Source organism: Sceloporus occidentalis, unplaced genomic scaffold, assembly GCF_023333645.1.
Source record: "Sceloporus occidentalis isolate IW3139 unplaced genomic scaffold, rSceOcc1.0.p SCAF_120, whole genome shotgun sequence".
Lineage (NCBI taxonomy): Eukaryota > Metazoa > Chordata > Lepidosauria > Squamata > Phrynosomatidae > Sceloporus > Sceloporus occidentalis.
The window spans coordinates 1,536,522-1,560,854 of NW_028317100.1; the positions used below are offsets into that span (position 1 = coordinate 1,536,522).

The window sequence follows — 24,333 nt, forward strand, 5'->3', positions numbered from 1 at the left end:
GTATTGATCCGGTATTATTTCTTCTTGATTCGTTTAACATGTCTTGTTAAAGTGTTGACCGATGTGTTAACTATGGATTGCTGTTCCAATTAGCTTGAGCCAGAAACCCAATTAAAATATTAAACTTCATACTATGCTGTAAGTGCATAACCTATAACAAAAAAAAGCTATCGCTTGAAAAAGAAACGTTTATCTACGTTCTGTTTTTGTTTTGAAGGTAAATCTAACCTGTTGAAGGGTTACAATGCAAGCCCACTAATATAAGAGATCCTATAAATCATTGAAAAGATGGCCGCCGACCCTCGCGCTGTGTTTCGCACCCTGCATCGTATTGAGGAAGATGAATCGGAGGAGAGAGAGCACCAAGAACTGCAAGAACTTGGCTCAACGTATTGGGCTGAATTGAAACAAGTGGAACAAGAGTACAGCCCACGTGAAAATCCTACAGACGGACAGGCTACATCTGCCAAAAACTCAAACTCCTTGGTTGCGTCGGTGAAGAAGGCCATTTCTTCTCTAGGCTCTAATGGTATGCCACACCACGTATATGTTTACATGTCACACGTTTTAAAATCTCTGGGTATGACCATAGGCAGCACTCTTGTCTTAGGGGTGCTTTCATTTAAACCGGTTCTTAGTTGTTTATATAAGTGGGTAAGGAATTAAGAATAAAGTCATTTATAGGGAACACTGTCATATAGTCATACCCAGCCAACATTCAATGGCTTATTCTGGCATAGGGTGGCTGGTCCCGGGCCAGTTACAAAGGAGATGTTCGATCTCCCCATCTGGCCTATTTACGGTATGGAGCACAGCCTCCATACTATGCAGTAAAAAGCATGTGCGTCTAGAACACCGAGCACTGGGATATGACATCATGTACTGGCACTTATTGAGGACGCCAGTTACGGAGGGGGGCAGCTGGTCAGGCCTAGGGTAGTACCAAGGGTAAAAATACCACTGCCTAGAAAAAAAACAGCAAAACCGAGGGTGGGGGGGGCGAAGGGGGGGCAGGGGGAGAAGGATTTGGGTCCTACATAGGGACACTTGGGAAGTATGCTTGTTATCAGACACAGCTTGTATAATATTAGCTTTTTCCCAGGGGCTGCTTGTTTTCAAAGCCGACATAGGTCTGCAGAATGTTTTTGGAAAGACGTTTTTGGCAAACGTGTTAAATGAACAATAGAACAAAAAGGTTAGCGAGTAGGTGGGGTGAAAACAGATAAGAGCACGCACCCGTTTCATACATGCACACAAAATACAGATAGATTATATTGGCTTCGGTCCTGCGTCCTGCGTGTACGCCAGATATAAATATCTGATTACAGTTGATTTTACTATTGTATTCTTTAGAGATATCAAAAGGTTAACTATGGGATTTAAAAAACGCCCAGTCTAAACATTTTAGGTTTTGTATATGTTAGTACCAGAAAAGCTTAAACATAAACTCAGTTTCTGCATAGTAATAGCAATATACAGAGATTAAACTAAAAATGAGGTATGAAATACCGGAAGAAATTCTTAATGCATTTGATGTTAGATCAGTAATATTTGAAAATGATTAAAAATAAAAATGATAGTTCAATCATCACCGGGGTCGCGAGAACTAAATGGGCAGACTAAATGGGCCGATGGGTGAACATAAGGATGCAGTCTTGTCTTCAAAGTTGCGATGGTGTGTTAATTATTCTTTTTACTGTTTTTGTGTGTTATATTATAGAACAAAACATTTTTTCTTTCTACAGCCTCCTCCTCCATTGAGAACTTTGTTCAGATCACAGACTGTTTAAAGGACAGTTCAGAAACTTGCTCTGACCAGACAGATACAATTATACCAGGTAAGTTGTTTTTTGTTACTCAGTGATGACAATTTGAAATGGAATCTACAATTGTCCTCAATATTCACGATGGCTAACCATTTCCACTCCAATCAAGGCTCCCACTAAAGGCCAGTCGGTACTCTACGAACTACGGGGCTGGACACAATCTCCCAAGTCTATTAGGACAATCCACATAGGGGAGGAAGCACCCGGATTCCGTAAAAAATTTTACATGAACTCTATTGAAGTAATGATTAAGCAGCTTGTGCGAAATGTCTTTCAAAAATGTGCATGGAATAAATAGATTTATTTTTTTTATTCATGTAATACTTTAACCAAAATCCGAGTGCCGTCTTCCCTTTATAAATTGTTACAGTTGTCAATACTGAAATTTATTGAGACAAAATATTCACTTTTCTTTGCATATATATTTGAATATCCTATAACTTAAAAATTGATTTACCAGGTTATGTATGTAGAACTAGAGGGAATGCTGTAAATCATGTGCGCACATTTACATTAACATGATTAAGGGGATTGATTAGTGAATCATACAGGTATCCCTTAGCAATGGTTATTGTTTTGGTCCATGCTGAAATCACCTTGATAATCAAATCTCATAATTGTGAATACCATAAGGGTTAAACCTTAAAACTAGGAATAATTCAAACGTATTGGAATTCAAAGTACAATAACGCTCAATACTCAATTCAAAGTATTGAGCGTTATTGTACAAAGAACAATGTTGATCCAATTGGGAACATTTCATTAGTCAATGGGGATATCATCACTATGCGTCTATTCCTACAAACGTCTCTCCATTTGCCTTGATGCATTATAGTCCAGTCTATATGCGACTTCTATGAATATTTGTATTATTCCAGTTTTGGTGTCAGGTGACTGAACTTATTCCTGTGTTAGACCTGCTGACTGTGAAAAGTCTTGTCATTCCAGGACATGCCAAAAAAGCCAATATCCTGGCAGATTTCCTGCCTTAAAGCAAGTAAAGCAAACAAAAACATTAACTTTCCTGAGTCCTGTTTCCCTAATCTCACAGGTCTGTGTTGTACAGAAACTGCCTGAAAAAGTCCCTGAATCCAAACAGGGTTTTCGTTGTAGATAATCTGTAATCTAGGGACCCCCCTAGAGAGGCTGCGATCCCTATGACCCTGGTAGTTATGCCACTACAATCTGGGCAGCTTTCTGAACGCTAAACTGTTGGGGCTACCACCACAATCTCTCCAATGTTATTCAGTAACATGCATGCATGGGAAGGGCACCATCAGGGGAGGGCTGGCAGCCTAAGGCCTGGGGGCAAGTCTAGTCAACTGGCCCATTGCACCATCAAAGCGGCTGCGAGCGACATTGAAAGCGGCCGTCGTGCGGCAGTCACTCCTAGAGTATTTGGCACCTGTGGCAGATCCTGTATGTGGCACACACACACACACTTTAAAACTGCATAGTTTCTATGGTTAGGCAAACATTGACAGGGGTACAGCAAAATTGTTATTATATACTTAGGGATTATGCGGTACCACCGTCAATGTGTGCCTATACATTGAGCCAGACACTGACAACCCCTATCACTATATACTAAGCCAAACATTGATGTGGTGTAGGCTTACCACTTTAGTGACTGGCAAAGTATATAGTAGGGATGCACCGAAATGAAAATTCTGGACTGAAACTGAAAATTCAGCATTCACTTGGCCAAAACTGAAAAAAAAAAACCAAAAAAAACTTTAAAATACTTTTAATAAAGTAACACCAAAATTAGACAAAAAAATCAATAACAATATTAACATATATATATATATATATACACACATATATATAACAACAATCACGATCCTATCATGCCCAGGTTCTAGCATGTGCTGGCTGACTTAGCATGATAGGAGTGTGATTGCTGTTTGCAATTATATATATATATATATGTTAATACTGTCATTGAATTATTCTGTCCAATAAAAGTGTTAACACACCGAAGTTGGACCAAAAAATAATTTATAACAGCAATCACACTCCTATCATGCCTAGGCAGCCACTACATGCTGGAATCTGGGCATGAAAGGAATGTGATTACGGACTCCCTATGCCAAGCTATCCCCCAACACTTACACATCCATGCTATCTGAAACCCTCATTCACAAACATTCAGCATAACACCCATCACTCTCACACACTTACATTCAGCATAACACCCATCACTCTCACACACTTACATTCAGCATAACACCCATCACTCTCACACACTTACTAATCCACTCTCCCTGAATCTTGTCCTACCTTTTCTTCTTTCACTCTCACTTTTCCTCCTCCTCCTCTTCTTCTTCTTCTTGTCCTTCCGGTGCACTGAGCGCTGAAGACAGTGGGCGTGGCTTCAGTGTTGTGCGCCAGGATTTGACATCAAGTCCCGACGCACAGCCACAGTTGCCGCGCACATCGTTTCTGAAGGCGTGCCAGCATGGTGGCACCCCTCAGATGAGCGGCAGCCGGGGCGGACCACCCCCCTCTCCCCCGCCAGGTACGCTACTGGCATTACGGCCGCATTCAATCCTGCTCGCGGCCGCTTAGTTTTTAACTTTGCGACTGCATTGAATGCTCGTCTGCCGGTCGTCCGTCCGGCCCACCGGCCCGGATTTAGGGCGGCCTGGGGGGCAATTGCCCCCCCTGCCCCCCGGCCCAGCCCGCCCCTGGGCACCATACACCATTTGCCTAGGGTGCAAGAAACCCAAAGGCTATTTTTGTTAAGGGGTGAATACTTATCCAACAAGTAAAGATAAACGCATTACATTTCTATACAGATGTTGATGATATCAAAAGACTATTGACATGACATAGTTCTGTTCAATCATAACAGTTTTGACATACCAAATAAATTTCATTAAAATGCCATACCTATTTTTTTTATGCATCTTACTGAAATCATAGTTTAAACCGGTGAAAATGTATTTGTGGACAGCTGAATGATATTCATTGACTTGTTTTTCAGATCTTTGCATCCACCTTGTGATGGTCAGGAATGGACTTCCCGACCCAGAGCTCCAAGGAGAACTGAGGAACAGACTTCGGCTGCTAGAGAATGACAATAAGGAAGTCACAACTGTATTTAATGTAAGTCGACTTACCTAACAAATACAATGATTGATAAATATACACTCATGATTGTATGTAATCAATAGAAATATACTTAAAGGGGTACATTATAAGTGATTCTGAGGAAACATTGCCTTTTTGAAATAAAACGAAGTAAGAAATCGGGGGCAAATTCAATTAGTGTTATTTTAAGAGGGTCATTATATTTTTTCTGTGATTTCTTATTTAATTGTGAACTTATGGATAATTAACTAATAACGCAGTAGAAAGCTGCAGCGATAACGCTTATACATTTAGTATTTTGTTGGCTTACAGTATATCGCATCATTGTATTCTGCAGTGCCGTAGAATAGGTAAAAAAGGCTTAACTCGTAGAGCATCATACAAACGTTTGGACTTGCAGAAACAAAAGGTTGAGAAGACCTGCTCAAACAAGCTCACGACCTTATTCTAGACCGGGGGTCTCCAGCCGGTGGCTCATGGTGACCGGTAATTCTCTGGCTACTGCCGAGTAGCTCTGGAGAAACCGGCTGGAGAAGTAACGTCTGGAGAAGGTGGATGGTGTGTAGTCTGTATGCTGTACAGGTATTCTAGAAGAACGAGTGAGCAGGAAAAAAACATCAGAATATATACTCCCAAAATCCTTAATTATCATCAGTATCGCTCATTAAAGGTGGGAGACCTCTGGCTTATATGAACTGAGAATTGTAGGTACACTCCAGAACCTACACTATCACATTGAGAAAAGGATTACCATCCTGTTAAAATGCACATAATAGCATAGGCAAAAAAATCTCCAATAATTAAACTAATGACACACATTTGTGAATATTTATTAATGTCTAGGATAGAAGGCACTTTGCTGTTTTTAGCAGTATTTAGTAATTTTTTGTATATCATACAGGAATTGTCTGCACGGCTGCTGTCTATTCAGAGTGATAAGGATTTGATAACCGTGACCTTCAAAACGTTTGAAGAAATATGGAAATTCTCCACCTACTATTCTCTTGGTAACAGTAACTATACTTGCCTCTGCATATTAAAGTTGGCTATAAAAAGGATAGGGCCAAGTGACCGCTGAATGGTTTCAGAGCATGTGGAGGCTGGTAGGACTTTAATTTTCACAATAATTCAAGGGTCATCCACAAAATAGTTTTATGAATTACAAATAAATACTTATTTCTGTATGTCTACGCACACAGCTGCATTAACACTTAAGAAACTAGCATAGTTGGAACATTCAGCTAGAAGTTCGAGTATTTTTTTTTTTCTTCAGTGCTATTGCAATAGGATACAATGTAAAGTTAATAATAAAATTGAAACTGAAAACGGCTGGAGTGGTGACAGCCAGATGCCTGTATGTTATATGATCACTTTGTGCTTTTAGTACAGGCAGGGAGAGGAGGAAAATGGGAGCAAAAGAATGACTTCGAAAAAGGTGGACTATTAAACTGGCAGTAGAGTTGAGTCCCTTTGGGTACCAAGCAACTTCCAATTTTATCAATGAATCTAAGACTTTTTTCTTCTTATACCTTTTTAATGCAGGGTTCCTAAATCACTGTATGGAAAATATCTTTCAAGACCAGTTATTCTGGCTATCTTCACCAGAGGAAGGTGATGCTGAAATGAAAGTCTCTGTTAACGAGGAAACATTAAATCTTATTTATAAAAGTCTTTTAATGGAGGAAGGTAGGCGTCTTTCTTATACATTTTTGCATATTTAAACTGGGTACATTGTTTCACAAAAGTAATACTTATTTTCAGTAGTGAATTTGAAGGATTTGAATGTCTCTCATATTTCTCTTAGTTTATATGTTTAAAGCAATATGCCTTACTTGCTATATGGGTCATGTTAATGAAAAGACAACATTATATTATATATATATATATATATATATATATATATATATATATATATATATATATATATATATATATATATATATATATATATATATATATATATATATAATGCCAGCAAGTGCTGTTTCAAAAGTAAAAGAGAACTGAGACTATACAAAAAGAGCAGTAAGATTAACACACATCAAGACATGCTTAATGTGGATGTACCAGGCTCTGCTCCTCCAAGCCTACATTCTATTGATTATTAATTTAAAAATCACAGAAAGACATGGAGTGTAAACATTTTGACATAATGTTTTTGTTTTCCTTCTTGTACTTAAGGGATGTTCTTTGTCCTCTGTGCTGACAATCACGTAAGGCAGGCTGGTGTGGTAGACGGTGCGCTGCAGGTTTTCCAATCAAACAGTTCCCCTGAAGGACTAAATGTTGAATGGACACAGGATGGACACGCTGTACCGGCTGACCCCTTACTTGGCTGTAAAGCGGAACCTTTATGTCCTTTCCATGAGTAGGTAGCTGCCTTCCAGTGTTTTCGTTACATTTTAACAAATAACATACTGATATCTCCATTCTTTCTTAAAGACCTCCTCTTGCTCTTGTACCCTCAAAAAGGGCAGAAATACTAGTAGGGGGCTGGGTCAGCAACAGCTGAGTGGGATCTTTATTTTAATGAAGTGTGAAAGGGGTGGGGGACTGGTGGAGTTAAATGTCCTGAGAACTACTAACTGGCTCACCAGAAAACCATCTTCTGTACTCAGTGCCTCTCATTTATTGGCAGTACTCAGTAGCGTACCTAGCAGGGGGAGTTTTAAAAAAAATCCAACAAATTACTACTGCCAGGTTCTAGCATGTACTGGCTGCCTGGGCATGACAGGAGTGTGATTGCTGTTAGCAATTATATATATATATAAATATTGCTAATTTTTTCTTGTCCAATTTTGGTGTGTTAACCACACTTTTATTAAAAGAAAGTAACACACCAAAATTGGCGAGAAAAATTAAATAACAATAATAGTAATTATATATATATATATAAAATTGCTAACACCAATCACACTCCTATCATGCCCAGGGAACCAGTACATATGCTAGAACCTGGCAGTACTAATTTGTTGGATTTTTTTTTTATGTTGTATACTTGCTTTAAACTGGTTACCGGCCCAAGATATAACACACAAGTAAATAGCAAAAATACAGAATGGAACAAAGCCAGATAGGTCTGTAAGACATCAACTCCAATAAAAAAAACAAAAAAAACAAAATTAAATTAAAATGTAAGTTAAACGTTTAAATTAAAAAGGTAAACGTCATAGGTCCATCAAAATATTTTAATTTAGCCCCAATGACTAGTCTGGTTTGGTTGAAACCTACAAAAGTGCCAGCCAGTGCTTCAGCTAGACAGATGATAGTAAGATGACTCCTATTCACGCTAACACTGTGAAGATTTTAATTCTTCTATTCATGTCCACTTCATCCATTCTTACAATTAATTTCTGTAACAAAATATTTGAGTGCAAGTACCTTAAAAGCAGTTATATGATAAATATGTGGATGCAAAATAGACAGTTTAAGTTATCAATGAAGTCTAGTTCATGTTTGGAAATATAAAATAATAAAACAAATCTAACCATATTATATGCATATCATATCTAAGGAAAATCTTCTCTTCACAAGAAATTTCTTGGTGAAAAGTGCTTATGTATTTACTTTTTTCTTATTAGGTGGTTTCTTAAGACAAATGCAGCTTCTGACTTAGGGGATTTTGCTGAATCAAAGTTGAGAAATAAAATTGGTAAGAACATTTATGATTTGGTAGTTACAGCCTTATCTATCCCCTTAATCATAATAAGTATCTTCACATGCCTGTGTACCATTAAGGAATTTCTAGCACCCTAAATGTATAATATATATATCTTAGAAACTCATTGCAAGCCAACGGACCACACATGTACATTTCAATGGTCCAAAACAAATCTTAGTCTCATACTTTATTCGCAAGATACATCATAAATTTGCGAAATATTCTAAAATAAAAACTCATCCTCATATTATATATAGTGCTAGACCTAATCTAACATTTGCAATATCTGCATGGCAGCTGTAGGCCGGTGTGAAGCAATTGTTGATTATAAAAGTGAAGTTGCTGATGAGATGACCTACAAAAGTGGAGATATCATTGAAACACACGGTACTTTTTTTGAATGTATGGAGTGGTTTCTCGGAAGAAATAAGACAAGTGGACAAATTGCTTTTGTGAAGACCAGCAATGTGAACCTTTCCTTATCAGATTCAGGGTGAGGCATTTATATTCTGAACGTCATTAAAGGATTTTTTTTTCAAACCCCCCCCCCATCCTCATTAAATCTGTTGTTTTACGTATAAAATATTTATTTCATTCTGTATCATGCTAATCAAATAAACCTCAGCAGATCATTTTATTGTTATGATTGGTGATATTAATGTAACGAAGGCCCGTGTCTTTCCTTTTACTGTCTTTGGCTTAAGTTGATACTTTCTATTGGGTCATCATAGAAAAACATGTAACGTTACACAGGCTTTTGGGACTTCAGATGTCTTTTCCTTTAGGTGGACCTGCCTGCATGTGTGGGACATTAGTTATGTCAAATGCATGACAATGTTGCTAATAATGCCCATGGAAACAGTGATGTCCTTCATTGTAACGCCTGCCAAGTCATCCTTAAACGAAGCTTGGTTACCAACTGTACGGCGTTTACTGTTCTATAATTAGACACACAAGTGGAGTTTCATTACATGTAATTCTTTGATGGGTGTTAGTCACATATTATATGTAATTCTTGTTTGTAGCTAGACTTTTCCCCCCAATATATCTAAATATATTAACACAGAAACTGACGGACACATATTCACATCATAGGAGACTTTTCCAAGGTTTGTAGAACTGTTTTTTTTTTCTTTTACTGTAGACCAGAAACCTTGGCATTTTTAACAAGTGAAGAAAACATGTTCTACAGAAGCAAAGAAGAATTTGATTTGAATGATGCAAAGGAATTACTACATACAATATCCTATTCAGACGTTTGTAATGTATACAGAGTGGGTAAGAAACAGAGATTTGATGTATGATTTAGATTTTTAATAGCAGTAACAAAAGGGAATATACAGGAATAATACTGCCTGTAGGAATGTATTTGGATGGATCCTGTCTTAGTATTGTTAACCAGTAACACCTTTTTATCAACACACATTTCATTTAAAGACTCTGCAAATATTAAAAATTAGTTCATCTTGTAATATGATTTCACATTTCATGAGTTATGAGAAAGAAAAGAAAAAAACACTTGAAAAAAATAAATATTTAGTAATTAACCAAGTAAATTGTGATCCTCATTAAGATATTTTTAGATTCAGTTTGGTTTGTCCCTTTCAAACTTTTGTCTTCTCCTTTGAGAAATATGAGTTTTTGGAAAGTGAATTTTTCAACAAATTATGTGTGAGGAGGTTGGATTTTTATGGTTTCTGTTCATTGTATTTTTTTTTTCTTTCAGATGAACTTCAGGAGATAAGAGATCCCAAGCATAGCGGTAAGATAGAAATTGCAAATAACTTTACAAATGTATCTAGGACCACCACAAGCAGTCGAGATTATGCCATGGAGAAAGCAGTTCTGTCTTACCCTGCCATAGGCAATGAAATTACTAAATTGATTTATTTTTCTAATGCCAATATTGTGCTTTGCTTCTAAACTAAACCTTTTTATTTTTCAGAACTAAGGCCACCAACTAATATCGATTCAAATGACTTGAAAGAAAAAATAGAAAAATTCTTAGCTGAAACCAAGGAAAACCAAGTGCCGGATATCAGGGACAACCTGCAAACTCACACACTCTCAAGATCCAAAGAAGCTAAGGTCACCCATGAAGAACACAAGGCCCAATGTTTCTGTATCCGGGAGGAAGAGGATAGACAAGAGGCGCTGGACTCGCTGCTTTTATTCTTAAACAATGAAAAATATCTGCCGAGTTTCAAAAACCTGTATGACACCTCCTATGATTTTTTACATACCTTGTTTAATGGATATCGTGAAGAGGGAGAATTGGTTAGATATCTCAGTATGGCTCGGGAGGCAGCAAAGAAAGCCAACATGATCTGGGCATTGACGAGGATTTGTTTCCTCCTGGGAAGGCTCTCTGTCAAGAGACACAAGTTTTCCCAAGCTAGGGTCTACTTTGAAGAAGCATTGGGGGTTATCGATGGTGCTTTTGATGACCTGTTCCTCATCGGTGCTGTATATGCAAACTTGACTGCAGTATATCTGAAACAAAAGCACAAAGAAAAATGCGTTCACATGATTGATAAAGCCGCTTCACTCATCATCGGACTTGAAAGTTATATCAGTAGCTCAGACATGGAACCAGTGATCCTGAAATATGCCTTGAAAAAAGCAATACTGAGTCAGGACACACGCTGTGAAATCCGAGTATGTTCCCTTCTGGCCCAAATTTACACTGACTTAAGACAACATGATGAGGCCTTACCGTTTGTAGAACGCCTACAGTTTCTAAGTAACACGGTGGGATCCCAGCAGAGCTCCGCACCAGAATACTACTTTCAGCTGGCGGATATGTATAGTAACAAGTGCTTGCCCCACATGGCATTGAGCTGTGTTAAAGTGGCATCCCAAGGACCGCGTAGTTTCACAGACTCATTGAAGGGAGCAAAATTTGTCATCGAAAATGCGAACAAGCTTTGTGAGATAAAGAGAGGGAAACAAACGTTTCCAACACAGATCGCTCACTACCTCAGGAATGCATTGGTGTCAGCAGCCACGCAACAGGAGCAAACACTCTCCACTTCGATATACTTGGGTTTATCCCAATTATGCACTGGCCATAAACAGTATAAAAAGGCTCAATTATATATTCTGAAAGCCATTGAGGAGAGTGTTTCAACGACGCCAAAATCAAGGGTGGATATTTGTGTTTCACTAGCTTGGTTGTGTATGCTGGATTCAGCGAACTCTTTGGCTCTGGATATCTTGAATGGTGTGGAATCAGTATGTATCTGTACACCGCATCAGCTGGGGATCGTGTATAACCTAAAGGGCATTGCCTTGAGACGAACGTGTGCAGTAAAAGAGGCGGCAGAGCATTATGCCAAAGCTCTGCAAATTTCAAGGGACACAGGCGCTCAACACAACACAGCTGCTGCTTTAGCCAACTTCGGTATATTATGCCTGCACTTAAATGCCCATATGCTGTCAGAGCATTTCTTAGTCAAATCAGTAAGTGTTTATTCCACAGTTCCAAAGGCCGACGGCGGTGTGGACTTCATTCATGTGCTGCTTATTCTTGGACACTTTTACGTGAGCAGGATACATAAGGAAACTGGAAGGTTATATTACGAGTGGGCATTACTTGTGGCAATTGAAATAAGTCATTTGGAAAGTATGTATCTTTTTTCCACTACAAATATTATCAATATTTTTTGTTCCCGTCCGTTTAGAGGCATTGAGAAAATTGTTTCATGTTCAGAATATAAGTCACTTTATTAACACTGTGCATTGACTTTTATTGTATTAGGAAGATGTTATTTATTAATTTTCATAGCCTTATAAGCATACCTGGGAACCCCAAGTCACACTCTCACAAAACGGAGAGCGCCAAGTAGCCTGTCCTAGGAATAGGATAAGTATAGTAATAGGATGAGCTGAAACTTATTCATGAGGACAATATAGGCTGTGAAAAGATCACAGGGCCTTACAGGCAGCATACATGATATGTACATGAAAGAATGCCTCTGTAATGCATAACTTTATCAAAGTAAAGCAATAGGCAAATAGGGCGTTTTTTTGCCAACGTTCAGGCGTTAAAAGGTCTTCATTAGTGTTGACAAAAAACAGGCCTCGTAAGGGAAGTCAGTTTTGTGACAAGAACCTATGTGAACGCCATCCCACAGAACACGCTACTTGCTGCTCTTCAATAAGCATGTTCATTGTAAACTCAAATGCCAAGATAAGAGCACCTGTGCAAATAAATTAGCTATCAGGCGGCTTCAGTTATGTTTTTCTGCATTTCAACAGGTCAGCTTCTAGCCACCCAGTTACTCTGCCATTTCTACAATACCATTGTAATTAATGAAGCACAATGTATTATCTACAACGAATACCAGCTTTCGTTGGCCAGGAAGATGTCAGATAAAGTATTGGAAGGTCAAGTCCTTGAAACAATAAGTCAACTGTATTTATCCTTAGGCACAGAAAGGTAAGTTATATGTGCATATAAAAAGCAATGTATAGATAACCAACATTTATAAAATCCAATAAATTGTACAGATCCCTTCTGTCACAAAGAACGCATAGTTTATTTTTATTAAAAAGCGTGCATCTCATTGCGCATTACATCTCATAGTCCTTAATTTGCAGCTCTACCTTTAATATAGAAATGTCATGGTCTACAATTCACACATTCTGTGTACGTACGGTATAGACACTTTAAATAGAAGACACTGCAACTGACATTAAATCTAATTTCTAACACACAAATATCAAGTTATTAATACAATTTGTAACATGCAGGGCCTGCAAATCTGCTCTGGAATACACAAAGAGAAGTCTAGGGATTTTTATAGATCTTCAGAAAAAGGAAAAGGAGGCGTTTGCCTGGCTCTGTGCTGGAAAGATTTATTATATCCTTGGTCAGAATGAACTTGTGGACCTTTACGTTCAGGTAAGTAAATGTAGAAGTGTAGTAATGTAAATTACTTATAAAATGACGACTAGAGCCAAGCTTACCCTAGCAGTTATGAAATGTTTTGAGATTATAGACCACCATTGAAATCCATATTCCTTTGCATTCTAAAACTTATTGCCATTTTCTTTTCAAGACTTGTCCCCATCTCCCCCTTCCTTCTTAATATCCACACTGCTATGATTTTCATTCCCAGGTTGCTCAAAACGTAGCTCTTTCTACCGGGGACCCAAATTTAGGAATGCAATTATTTGAGGCTGCTGGAGACATATTCTTCAATGGTATCACAGACAGAGATAAGGCAGTGTCATTCTACAGGGTAACGTATGACTATTGGGACCTTAACTGCCATGGATGTGAAGGGCTTATATGAGGCCGAAATATTGTAGCGTGTAGACCCTATTCAATATCCAGACGTCTAGCAATCTTGACAAACATATTAAAAAATAAATTTGTGCCCAGTCTTTCTGTAGATACGGTATGTGTTTCTCTAGTGCGAAAAGATGTCTGCACAACACAAACATTACAAACATTCTCACAAAGCTAGATGGGAAACCCATTTATATAGAGTGATGTCACAGGAAATGACAGACAAGCATAGGAAAAAAAAAAAAAAGAGTGACCTCATTGGTTTTTTTTTTCTCGAACATTCGAACATTTAAGGATCATGCCCTTCCACTAGCTGAGAAGATGGGAAACATGAAGACAGAGCTCAGGCTGTGCAATAAACTCGCAGAGTTATTGACGAGCATGAAAAATTATGAAGAGTGTCTGGAACACGCAAAAAAATCTCTGGCAATCAGTGTGAGTTTAGGTAAGACTAATGCCTTTATATTTTATTCTTCTTTGGGCAGCAATATAAAAACAATGATGCCTTAGAGTTGCATACCCCTAACATTTCAGGTGTCCAAATTGAGACACCAGTGCTGTGGGTGACATTACATGCATAGGCTATCCTAAATTTAAGACAAAACCAAGGACTAAGTGCCGAGTCTTTACATCACCAAAAATCTGCCGTCAGATTCTGTTTCTATGTAAAGGAAGTTCAGAAGAACTCTGCACCCAGCCCATTATCCCCATGGGACAGTGGGTCAGGTATGGGGGGTGTCAGTGCCCATGAATTGGGACTACCCCACAATATATCTATATCAAGCTGTCCGGGAAACACTTCACATATCCAGTTTAACATAATCACTGAGTTTTATACAATGTAAGAATTCTGAAGGTTTCCCTCTGAAATATTTTCTTCTTCTATAACATACCCCATAACATTTCGGGTGTCCAAACCGGGACATGTGTTGGGTGGTGTTGAAGGTAGCAGGGAGGAATGGGGTAGAGCCCTCCCGCTGATTTTGTGACCATTACCGCCCGCTCCCGCAGTGTGTGTGTGTGTGTGTGTGTGTGTTTGAGCGGGGGGGGGGGAAGAAGGCACAGACAGGTCGTTTGGGGACAATGATGGCACAGACCAGTTGTTGAACTTGGGGGCCCCTGACAATTTTTGCACCAGGGCCCTGTGGTTTCTAGTTATGCCCCTGATCCATGATCTCCGTGCAGGTCCATAGATTTAGGATGCCATAAAATGTGGATGTACATGATCCCATTTTAACACTGCCACGTCCAAAGACATACCATAAGAGAGATTATGCCTGAAAACAAGGAAGCACTAAAACAAAAAAAACGTTGTCCTTCAGTGTAAAAAAAACAAAAACAAAAAGCCCCAGTACTTAAGGGTATTTTATTTAATTCATTAATTTCACTTTATTTTTCATCAGAAAATAGGTTGAATGAAAGAGTTGCCTATCACAGACTAGCTGGAGTATACAGACATCTGGGTCAGTGTGAACTAGCAGAACATTTTTACCTGAAAGCTCTCTCTCTTTGTCCGTCTCCTTTGGAACTTGAAGAGGAAGCAGTATACTACATGAAAGTGTATTTAATTCTAGGAGATATTATTTTCTATCATCTTAAGGTAAACAGGTTTTACATATATCCTTGTTTTATGTAAATATAGCTCAAGCATTGAACGTCTTTAGAATGAATTCATTTGCCTAAACCCCAGCCTAGAAACGGTTAGAACCCAGTATTAATATTGTTTGTATGTTTACCTGCCCTAAGCTCTAGATTCAGTTCTAGGGTACAGGTACACTGAATCAGTTTGGGCATTGTTTGTCAGTGTCGTCATTTTGGAGATATTTACTTTACCTTGTGAAAGTTCTCTCCTTTCTCCTCACAAAGCCTCCCAGAGCCAATCAACAGTTTTTCTTGGGAAAAAAGAATCGATCGCAGGGACCGACTGGGGATAATTAGTTCTGGCACTTTAAGGCCAGCGTCATATAAATGACATATGTGCTGCTACACACCACTCATGTATATTCTCACCACTAAGGGGCTGGTTTGCCAGATGGCCAGTCCGAGCTGACGTATTGGGTAGGAATAATGTAGATTCCAAAGAACAGGGAGTTAGGATGCATTTAGAATATATCCCAATACATAGGTAAGACAGTGTAGTATAAAAGGTCGTATTTGGGTAAGGTGCCAATATGCCCTTTAAGAGAGGAGAATAGTGAACAGAAGATATTTAAATTATACTGTCCATAATGTATATTTGTAAAGGGGATGAGGAAGAAATTTAGGGCAATTGAGTACATTGCTAGCTGAGCAGTACATCCGCTACTCGAAACCAGTCATTTTATACTGAGGAGTGTAGGATATAGAGTTGAGTTTTTTAATCCTCTCTAAACAGATGACTTTACAAGGAACACTTTGGCAAATTTATAACCATCGGTGCTGGTGCAGAGTGGTTGCTCCACATTCAGGGAATTTTCCCCATACTTTGCGAGTATTTCTAATGAGAAAGCGTAGGAAGGCATATAGGTATTTTTATGTAGCTAGCCTACCTTTATTATTCCAAACTATGGTGTTTAAATATTAAACAAAAAACTTGCAAAGAGATTTATATTAATTACCAAAATATAAAATAAATTATGCATAGAAGATTTGCACTTTAGTTTACAGGCTTTGTATATAATGTCAGCATTTCTAGAAACCGGTAAAAAATACTTTGGTTTATTTAATAACTGCAAAAAAGAGATTATAATTATTGCGTTCCAAAAAAATATTTTCCTTTTGACATCGCACCATGAGAGCGGGTTGTGTCTTTTTTGCTGTTCTAATAAAAATATCTATTACAGGATCCCTTTGATGCGTCCGGGTACTACCATTTGGCACTTGCAGCAGCCATGGATTTGGGAAACAAAAAGACTCAGCTGAAGATTTACACTAGGCTTGCCGTTATCTACCATAATTTCCTCATCGATCGAGAAAAATCTCTTTATTTTTACCAGAAAGCCAGAACTTTTGCATCCGAGCTTAACGTTCGACGAATAAACCTGTCACCAAACCAAGGTCACCCGAGCACAATGTGGACGTGTGTTTAAAGATCTCGGTAAAAATGATCATAGGTGACTAAGAACTATATACACGGCTTATTAGGGAAACACAAATTTCACATGTGGCAATTCCAAGTGTGTATCTTTATAGGGAGCTACACATTTAATGATACACAACTGCACTTACCTGGAACAGGAACAGGAACCCTTATGGATGTAGCACACAAGACAAAAAACTGGGTGCAGACATGTCAAACAATATGAAACCGCACCAGGTAGTCCCTCATCACACCCATACCTACAAATAATACTCAGGCTAGGCTATTTGTAGTGTCTACATGAGGGGGCAGGGATAGCCATGTGATGGGGTAGCTAGCCCAAGGTAGCCTAAAATGTGTTGAGAGTGGAGGGAAAAATAAGACAGTCGGAATTGATGATAAATGATGGTCCACTGCCCAAAGAACAGAGTGGCCAAGAGACCCAGAGAAGCATCCTTCCAGGTTAAACCTAGGAGAGTTCTCAGATATACTCATTCCCGGGCTGGAGGAGTGTTTTCTGGCTCTAAAACACGTGGTTATGTATGTTTTTAAAAAATAAAAAAATGGCTCACAAGTTACATGGTTGCAACTGTAAGTAACATGTAAAAGTGGCGTGTTTAAGATTTTGGGCTTTAGGAGCATCTGGTTCTCGTCACCAACCAGCTTAATAAATATGTGCCATGCTTTCCAAGTACACAGTTGCTGCACTTTATGAATTTATACATTGTATTGTTTACAGTTCTAAGTGGGATCAGAGTAACACATTTTTGCTAATCATTTGAAATGTACTGTGAATAAAATAAATGAGAAGTGATTTTACAAGAATTTTTTTTTTTTTTTATCTGTTGACTTGTTAACTTTAATTTTTTTAGTTTTAACATTTTCAGATAAGTAAAACAAATCATGTAGAATAGGATTCTAATATATTACTGTTACTAATATTTTAGAAAATGCCATCATTGTCCTTAGCACTATAGATCAGGATAGGGTACAGTTGGCACTCCAGACTAAACCTCCATCATGTCATCAGACGTACAGTTTGTGACTTTACAGCATACTGTAGGTTACAGCAATGTCATGCCAGGAACATTTGAGTAAAATAAAAAAGGTATGAGGGTCCTACCATAAGTATTGCTGAATTACAAAAGTATGCTACATGACGAAGTATGTGGATACCCCTCCCAATCACTAAGTTTAGGTGTTTTGGCCGCACCAATCGCTAACAGGTGTATAAAATGAAGCACATAGGCAACCATCTCCATAGACAAACCTCAGCAGAAGAACAGGTCGTACTGAAGAGCTCCATTAATTTAATAGTGGCACTGTCACATAATGCCACCTTTGCCACAAGTAAGATGTCTGCTAGATCGGCTCCAGTCCACTTTAAGTGCGATTGTTGTCAGGTGGAAGTGTCTAGGAGTAACAGCTCAGCCACCAAGCAGTAGATCGCACACTAACAGGACTAGCTCCCCCACCAAGGCAAGACTCCAGTCATATACCTTTTATATGTAATAAAGGAATCACTATACATTTAGATCCACAATGTTTATCCCTGGTGGGGTAGTATGCAGATTTGAGGCATGGGGCAGTGGCAAAATATTTAAAGCATTTAGTTCCTTTGGTGGATGAGTGAAATGATATAAAGCCTCAAAAAAGTGAAATCTATAGAATTAAGGGGCAGGGCAGATGTCAGATATTAAAAAAAATTAAAATGTGTGATAAAATTCACATATAACTCAGTAAACACTAATTTTAGGAAAATCTGTTTCCTGGCGTGCAAAAGGACATGGCAAATTAATAGATGTACAAACTACATTATTACTATTACAAAGAGACCAAAAAGAAAATACAGAAAGTTTTCCTTAAAGTGGATGTCACTGGCACAATGAATTAAAAAAAATACTAATACTAGTACAAAAAGCACACAGTGAGAAATAACTAAACTTTATATCCACGCAATCATGTGTTCATTCAGTACCTGGGGATGGTGCCATTTGTAGTATAGATGTATACAGACACTCAAGCTACATATATTATTATAAGGCAGCCCCGGAGACATATAGGCAGAAGGGTAGCATGACAAGGCTAGACAGCTCTGCAACGAAGGGTCACCACGTCCTGGTGGTTGGGACAGAGAAAGCTAGCCTAGTCATCTAAATGGTCACCAGATCTGTGGCGGGGTATAACTGCCCTCCAGGGGACTGGTGATTCAGTTACTCTGCTCAGACAACACAAAACACTCTTTCCAGCCGCTATAATCGGCATGTGGTCGTCACAGCAGTGGGGATGAGTGGATAAGGGTGGGAGATCTGGCCTGATTTTAAGACTTGGTGTTGAGTTTTGGTTGATGTCACTATAAAAGCTAGGCAATAATCAGTAGATCTGGTAACATTGGGCCATCTGAGCTGGTGAATGGAGGCTAGGGGGTTAAAAGATGGAGTGGCTGGTTTAGCCCGGTCCTTTCTCATGTTTTATAACCTAATTTTGGTGGCTCAAATAATAAAGTATATTATATATAGATATGTATAAGATGATATATCAATAGTAAGGTCAAACCAGCTGAAAACTGCAGTGAGGATGAACCTAAAATGTTCCAGTGCAGAGAAAAGTGTCAGTCTAATCAAATGTTTGTGGATTTAAATAAATCATTACACAGTGTAACAAGTGAGTCTCTTTATTACCACCAGGTCAGTTGAAGTGTCCAAAGACATCTGCAGAATAAATAAAAATAAAACTATATAGTGTCGACTGTAGTAAATATTTCAGTGCCCTCATTTAATTGCTACACTTACAAACTGATTTTTGCTCAAAGGCGCATCAGATGTTACACGAGGGTTAGCCCATACTTTGTGCTCACCACTCCCGTTCTCCCAAAGTCTGTTGAATGGGACAATACCTATTGCAGAAATTTGCATTTGGAGGCTGTGTGGAGCTTGCAATCCCACCCTATGCGCTTCGTAGACACTATTTCGTAGGGGGCATATTCGATGATTGCAACAAGACTATTGTTGACACTAATTTTACAGCAAGACAGGAGGCTTCGTATTATGCATAACTTTCTTTACTGAAAAACCTCCAGCAGTAAAGCAGTTAATAAAAATGAACAATAACCAATAAGAATAGAGCCCAAGACCCTATATATGATTAAGAGTCCGGCCACCACTCCTTTTTCTTTGCTGCTTAGCCTCCAGGTAAGAACCTTCCAACTACTTTGCCTTTGGCTTGTTTATTCAGATGGTTTAACTTATTATTATCATTCTATTGATTATTACTCTTGATTATTATTATTACTGTATTTTTATCGTTTATTATTCCATTTACTTGCTATTATCACATATTTGAGTTTTTTTCTTTTTTGTTTCTGGTTTTATTTTACATTTGTTCATTGTCTTTTACCGTCATACCATGGTACTGCTATTATTTCCCCTTTGATTTACTGTCCCTCTTACCTCTACCCGATTGGTCGGCGCTGTCATTATCCGGTCCACCACGTGGGTGAGTTTTTTCCTGTCGCGCCATGGTTCTTCTGTGACCGCGAGACGCTACTTTGTCCACACGTTTTCTGCCCCTTCGCCTGCTGGGCTCTTCTGTTGTGCGGTTTGTCCTTTGTTAAACCGCACAGCGGGATCGCTCGCCAGTCTACACGCCGCGGCTGGGGGTTTCTTTACCTTCGGCCGTGGAGATATCTCGGGCGGCACGCCCAGTTTTGTTCCGTGTAGGAAGCAAAGGGTTTTTGTCAACTGGTAATATATAACCAGTAGACTTGTGCATTCGTCTTCGGGCGAACATGATAACGAACACGAAGAGTGCGTTTTCGTGTTCGTTCCGAAGACATGAAGAAGAGAAGACAGTGCGGTACACCTGTCAAACCGTAACACAGGTGAGCTCAGGCAGGACAGAAACCTCCCGTGGAGCAGAAGGGCAAAAGCTCGCTTGATCTTGATTTTCAGTATGAATACAGACTGTGAAAGCAGGGCCTCACAATCTTTCTGACTTTTTGGGTTTTAAGCAGGAGGTGTCAGAAAAGTTCACCCACTAATAGGGAACGTGAGCTGGGTTTAGACCGTCGTGCGACAGGTCAGTTTTACCCTACTGATGTGTTGTCGCAATAGTAATCCTGCTCAGTACGAGAGGAACCACAGGTTCAGACATTTGGTGTATGTGCTTGGCTGAGGAGCCAATGGGACAAAGCTACCATCTGTGGGATTATGACTGAACGCCTCTAAATCAAAATCCCCCTAAACGTGACGATACCGCAGCGCCACGGAGCCTCTGTTGGCCCTGGATAGCCGGCTGCAAGGCCGGTGGGCAGAGCCGCTTGCCTCTGGACTGGAGCGTGGACAGAATGGGGCCGCCTCTCTCCCGTAGCGCACCGCACGTTCGTGGGGAACCTGGTGCTAAATCATTCGTAGACGACCTGATTCTGGGTCAGGGTTTCGTGCATAGCAGAGCAGCTACCTCGCTGCGATCTATCGAAAGTCATCCTTTGAGCCAAGCTTTTGTCTGGGAAACGCGGGGGGCCTCCCAGGGGGGCGCAACTTGGCCCGGCAAAGCAGTGGGGGTCGAGGGCTTAAGGCCATCAGGCGGGGGTCGGGGGCTTAAGGCCGGCATGCGTCTGGTGGTGGTGGTGCGTGTGCGGCCAAGAGCTAGTGAAGGGGGCGTCGGAGCAACTCTGCCAGCGAGGCACGTCGACTCGGGCCTGGATTTCCTTTATTCATTTGCTCGCCGTCTCGCTTACTTACTTGCCTGTCTACTTATTTCTTTTTAATTGTTTTGTTGCAGGCCCACTCTGGCTGTTCACGCCGCCAGCAGCGGGAGAGAGAGACAGCGCGAGAGCGAGCACCGGCAAGACCTCACCTGGATCGTCCCCGCACGCAGTAAGCGGAGCCGGCATCTCCAGCAGCAGCAGGATATGGATACGCCGGCGGAACCCCCTCGCCTGCACTTCTCATGGAGTGGCCAGCAGATGGCAAACTAGAAAGCACATGGCATAAGGTGAAAAAAATGGCCGTTGGGAGTTCTGGGGAGAGGAGTTAGGGGTTGGATGCCTGAGGAAAAGGACGCCAGCTGGGAGGAGAGTGAGAGGCCTAGGAACAGAGGCCTGCTTGAAACCCATGCTCACGGGAGTATCCTTGCAGAATCTTCCGTCAGTCAGTCTGCCGTCCAAGATACAGAGCTGTTTGCAATCAGGGCAGTCCAGCTTTTAACCTCTTCACTGCTCACTCTGCTGCAGACTGTGGAGCTAAGGTAAGCCTAAAACCTCTTCCCCTGTCCACACAACAGGGCACCCTGAACTTAGCCACACACATACACAAAAAAAACCAAACAACTTTGATCTCCAGTTCCACTGACATACTTAAAGTCCAGCCGTACCACGGAGTAAGATCCCGAACGGGCTCTAACCGCGTTAGACGGCCGCCAATAGAAGGCAGCCTGCGGTTGCCACATTCTGAACCTCGTACCGTTTGCTGTGCGTTGGGAATATTTTGCGCGACCGTATCACGTGTTTTCCGTTGCATATGCGTGGTGTTTTTGCTGCGCGATACAGGGTTCATTCTCAGCGTGTTACGCTTACCTGCTCAGCCGGCATCCCGCGACGTCCCGTCTCTGGTGGGCGCTTGGCACGTACATGGAGGGGCGTGCGCGGCGAAGGAGCACGCCCACCTCCCAGTGACAACTTTGATCGACCGCGGCGGCATGTCTGCGGCGATCGGGTGGTTGTGCCTGTGTGGTGCCTCCGCGGAGGTAGCACAGGCAGAGCATGTATTGTGGTTAGCACTGTTGCCATCGCGACTACACCATTCGCGGGGGGGGGATCTCTTCGACCCTGTATCGATTACAGAGGCCTCAATCGTATCACCGTGAAGAATAGATAACCTCTCCCGTTGATCACTGAGATCTACGACCGGTTAAAAAGGGGCCACAGTGTTTACCAAGCTAGATCAAGCTAGAGACGCTTATAACTTAATTCGTATAAAAGAAAACGACGAATGGAGAACAGCGTTCCGTCATTATGAATATAGGGTGATGCCCTTTGGCCTCTGCAACGCGCCTGCTGTTTTCCAAGCCTTCGTCAACGATGTCTTTTGGGACATGCTACTCTCCCACGTCATCGTTTATCTGGACGACATTCTTGTGTTTTCACCAGACCTCGAGACCCATCGCGAACATCTCTGTTCTGTCTTGCAAAGACTTTGTGAAAACGTCCTGTTTACTAAAGCCGAAAAGTGTGAGTTCGACAAAACCTGCTGTTTCTCGGGTATGTCATATCCGCTGACGGCCTTGCGATGGATCCCAACAAGTTAAAGTGATCACCGACTGGCCTATACCAGTGCAAAGATTCCTGGGGTTTTCAAACTATTACTGGCGCTTTATCCGTGATTACGCCTCCATTGCAGCTCCCATCATAGCCTTCACGAAAAAGGGGGCTAATCCTCAGATCTGGTCAGCGGAAGCTATCAAAGCGTTTGAGAGGCTAAAACGAGCCTTTGTTTCAGCACCTATCCTACAGCAACAAGACCCTGCGTTGCAGTACGTTTGAGGTGGATGCGTCGGAGAACGGAGCAGGCGCGGTTCTGTCACAATGCAATCCGTCAACATCCCTGTGCTTTCTTCTCGAAGGGTTTCTCGCCGGCGGAGCGCAACTATGACGTCGGCAACAGGGAATTACTGGCTATCAAAAACGCTCCTTCGAGGAATGGCACCATCTCCTCGAGGGAACCAAACTGCCCGCCCTGGTCATGACCGACCACAAAAACCTGCAATACATTGAGGCGGCACGACGTCTAAACCCTCGACAAGCCAGATGGGCATTGTTAACCCGCTTCAACCATCTCATTACCTATCAACACGGTTCGAAAAACATCAAAGCAGATGCCCTCTCTCGTCAATTTCACAGTCAGCGAGATGTGAACCAAGAGGAGCCCATCATCCCACAAACACACGTCGTTTCTACATTATCATTCACCCTGATGTGCAAAATCCGCATGCAGCAAGCACACATCACTGCCTCCCAACGTCCACCTCCCGGACGCCTATATTGCCACGACGTTTCCGTTCCGCTGTTCTCCACTGGGGTCACAATACTCCACTGGCAGGTCACCCCGGTTCTCGCAAAACTGAGGGCAGCCTATGGGGCCGATTCAATGTCCAGGCCATTTCGCGCCAGGAAGTCCGTAAAGTGAACTTCATGGTATGGAATGAGTTCATACCCGTCGCGGACATTTTGGTGTGGGCCCGCAGATATGGGGAGATCTTGACCACCCCGTGGTCAAGACTCTCTGTGAGGACGGGATCTGGAACAGTGGCTGGGCGGTTAACATCCGTTTGAAGGAGGTACGGGGTCTCCTACCGCACACGCCCAATTCGTTTTTCATCGGGACTGACCATGTGTCAT

The 24,333-nt window shown here is 40.9% G+C and overlaps 1 protein-coding gene across 1 annotated transcript; it reads left to right on the plus strand.

Annotated features, from left to right (window-relative positions):
- Positions 1 to 288: 288 nt before the first annotated feature.
- LOC149282259 (SH3 domain and tetratricopeptide repeat-containing protein 1-like) lies at positions 289 to 21,915 on the plus strand. The gene is made up of 18 exons (XM_089498445.1): positions 289 to 529; positions 1,746 to 1,838; positions 4,816 to 4,937; positions 5,824 to 5,929; positions 6,465 to 6,608; positions 7,104 to 7,290; positions 8,504 to 8,574; positions 8,881 to 9,076; positions 9,728 to 9,861; positions 10,310 to 10,345; positions 10,529 to 12,208; positions 12,844 to 13,024; positions 13,339 to 13,489; positions 13,707 to 13,829; positions 14,174 to 14,324; positions 15,283 to 15,479; positions 16,702 to 16,937; positions 21,720 to 21,915. The coding sequence occupies exons 1-18, from the start codon at positions 289 to 291 to the stop codon at positions 21,913 to 21,915; spliced, it is 4,245 nt and encodes a 1,414-aa protein (XP_089354571.1).
- The last annotated feature ends 2,418 nt before the right edge of the window (positions 21,916 to 24,333 follow it).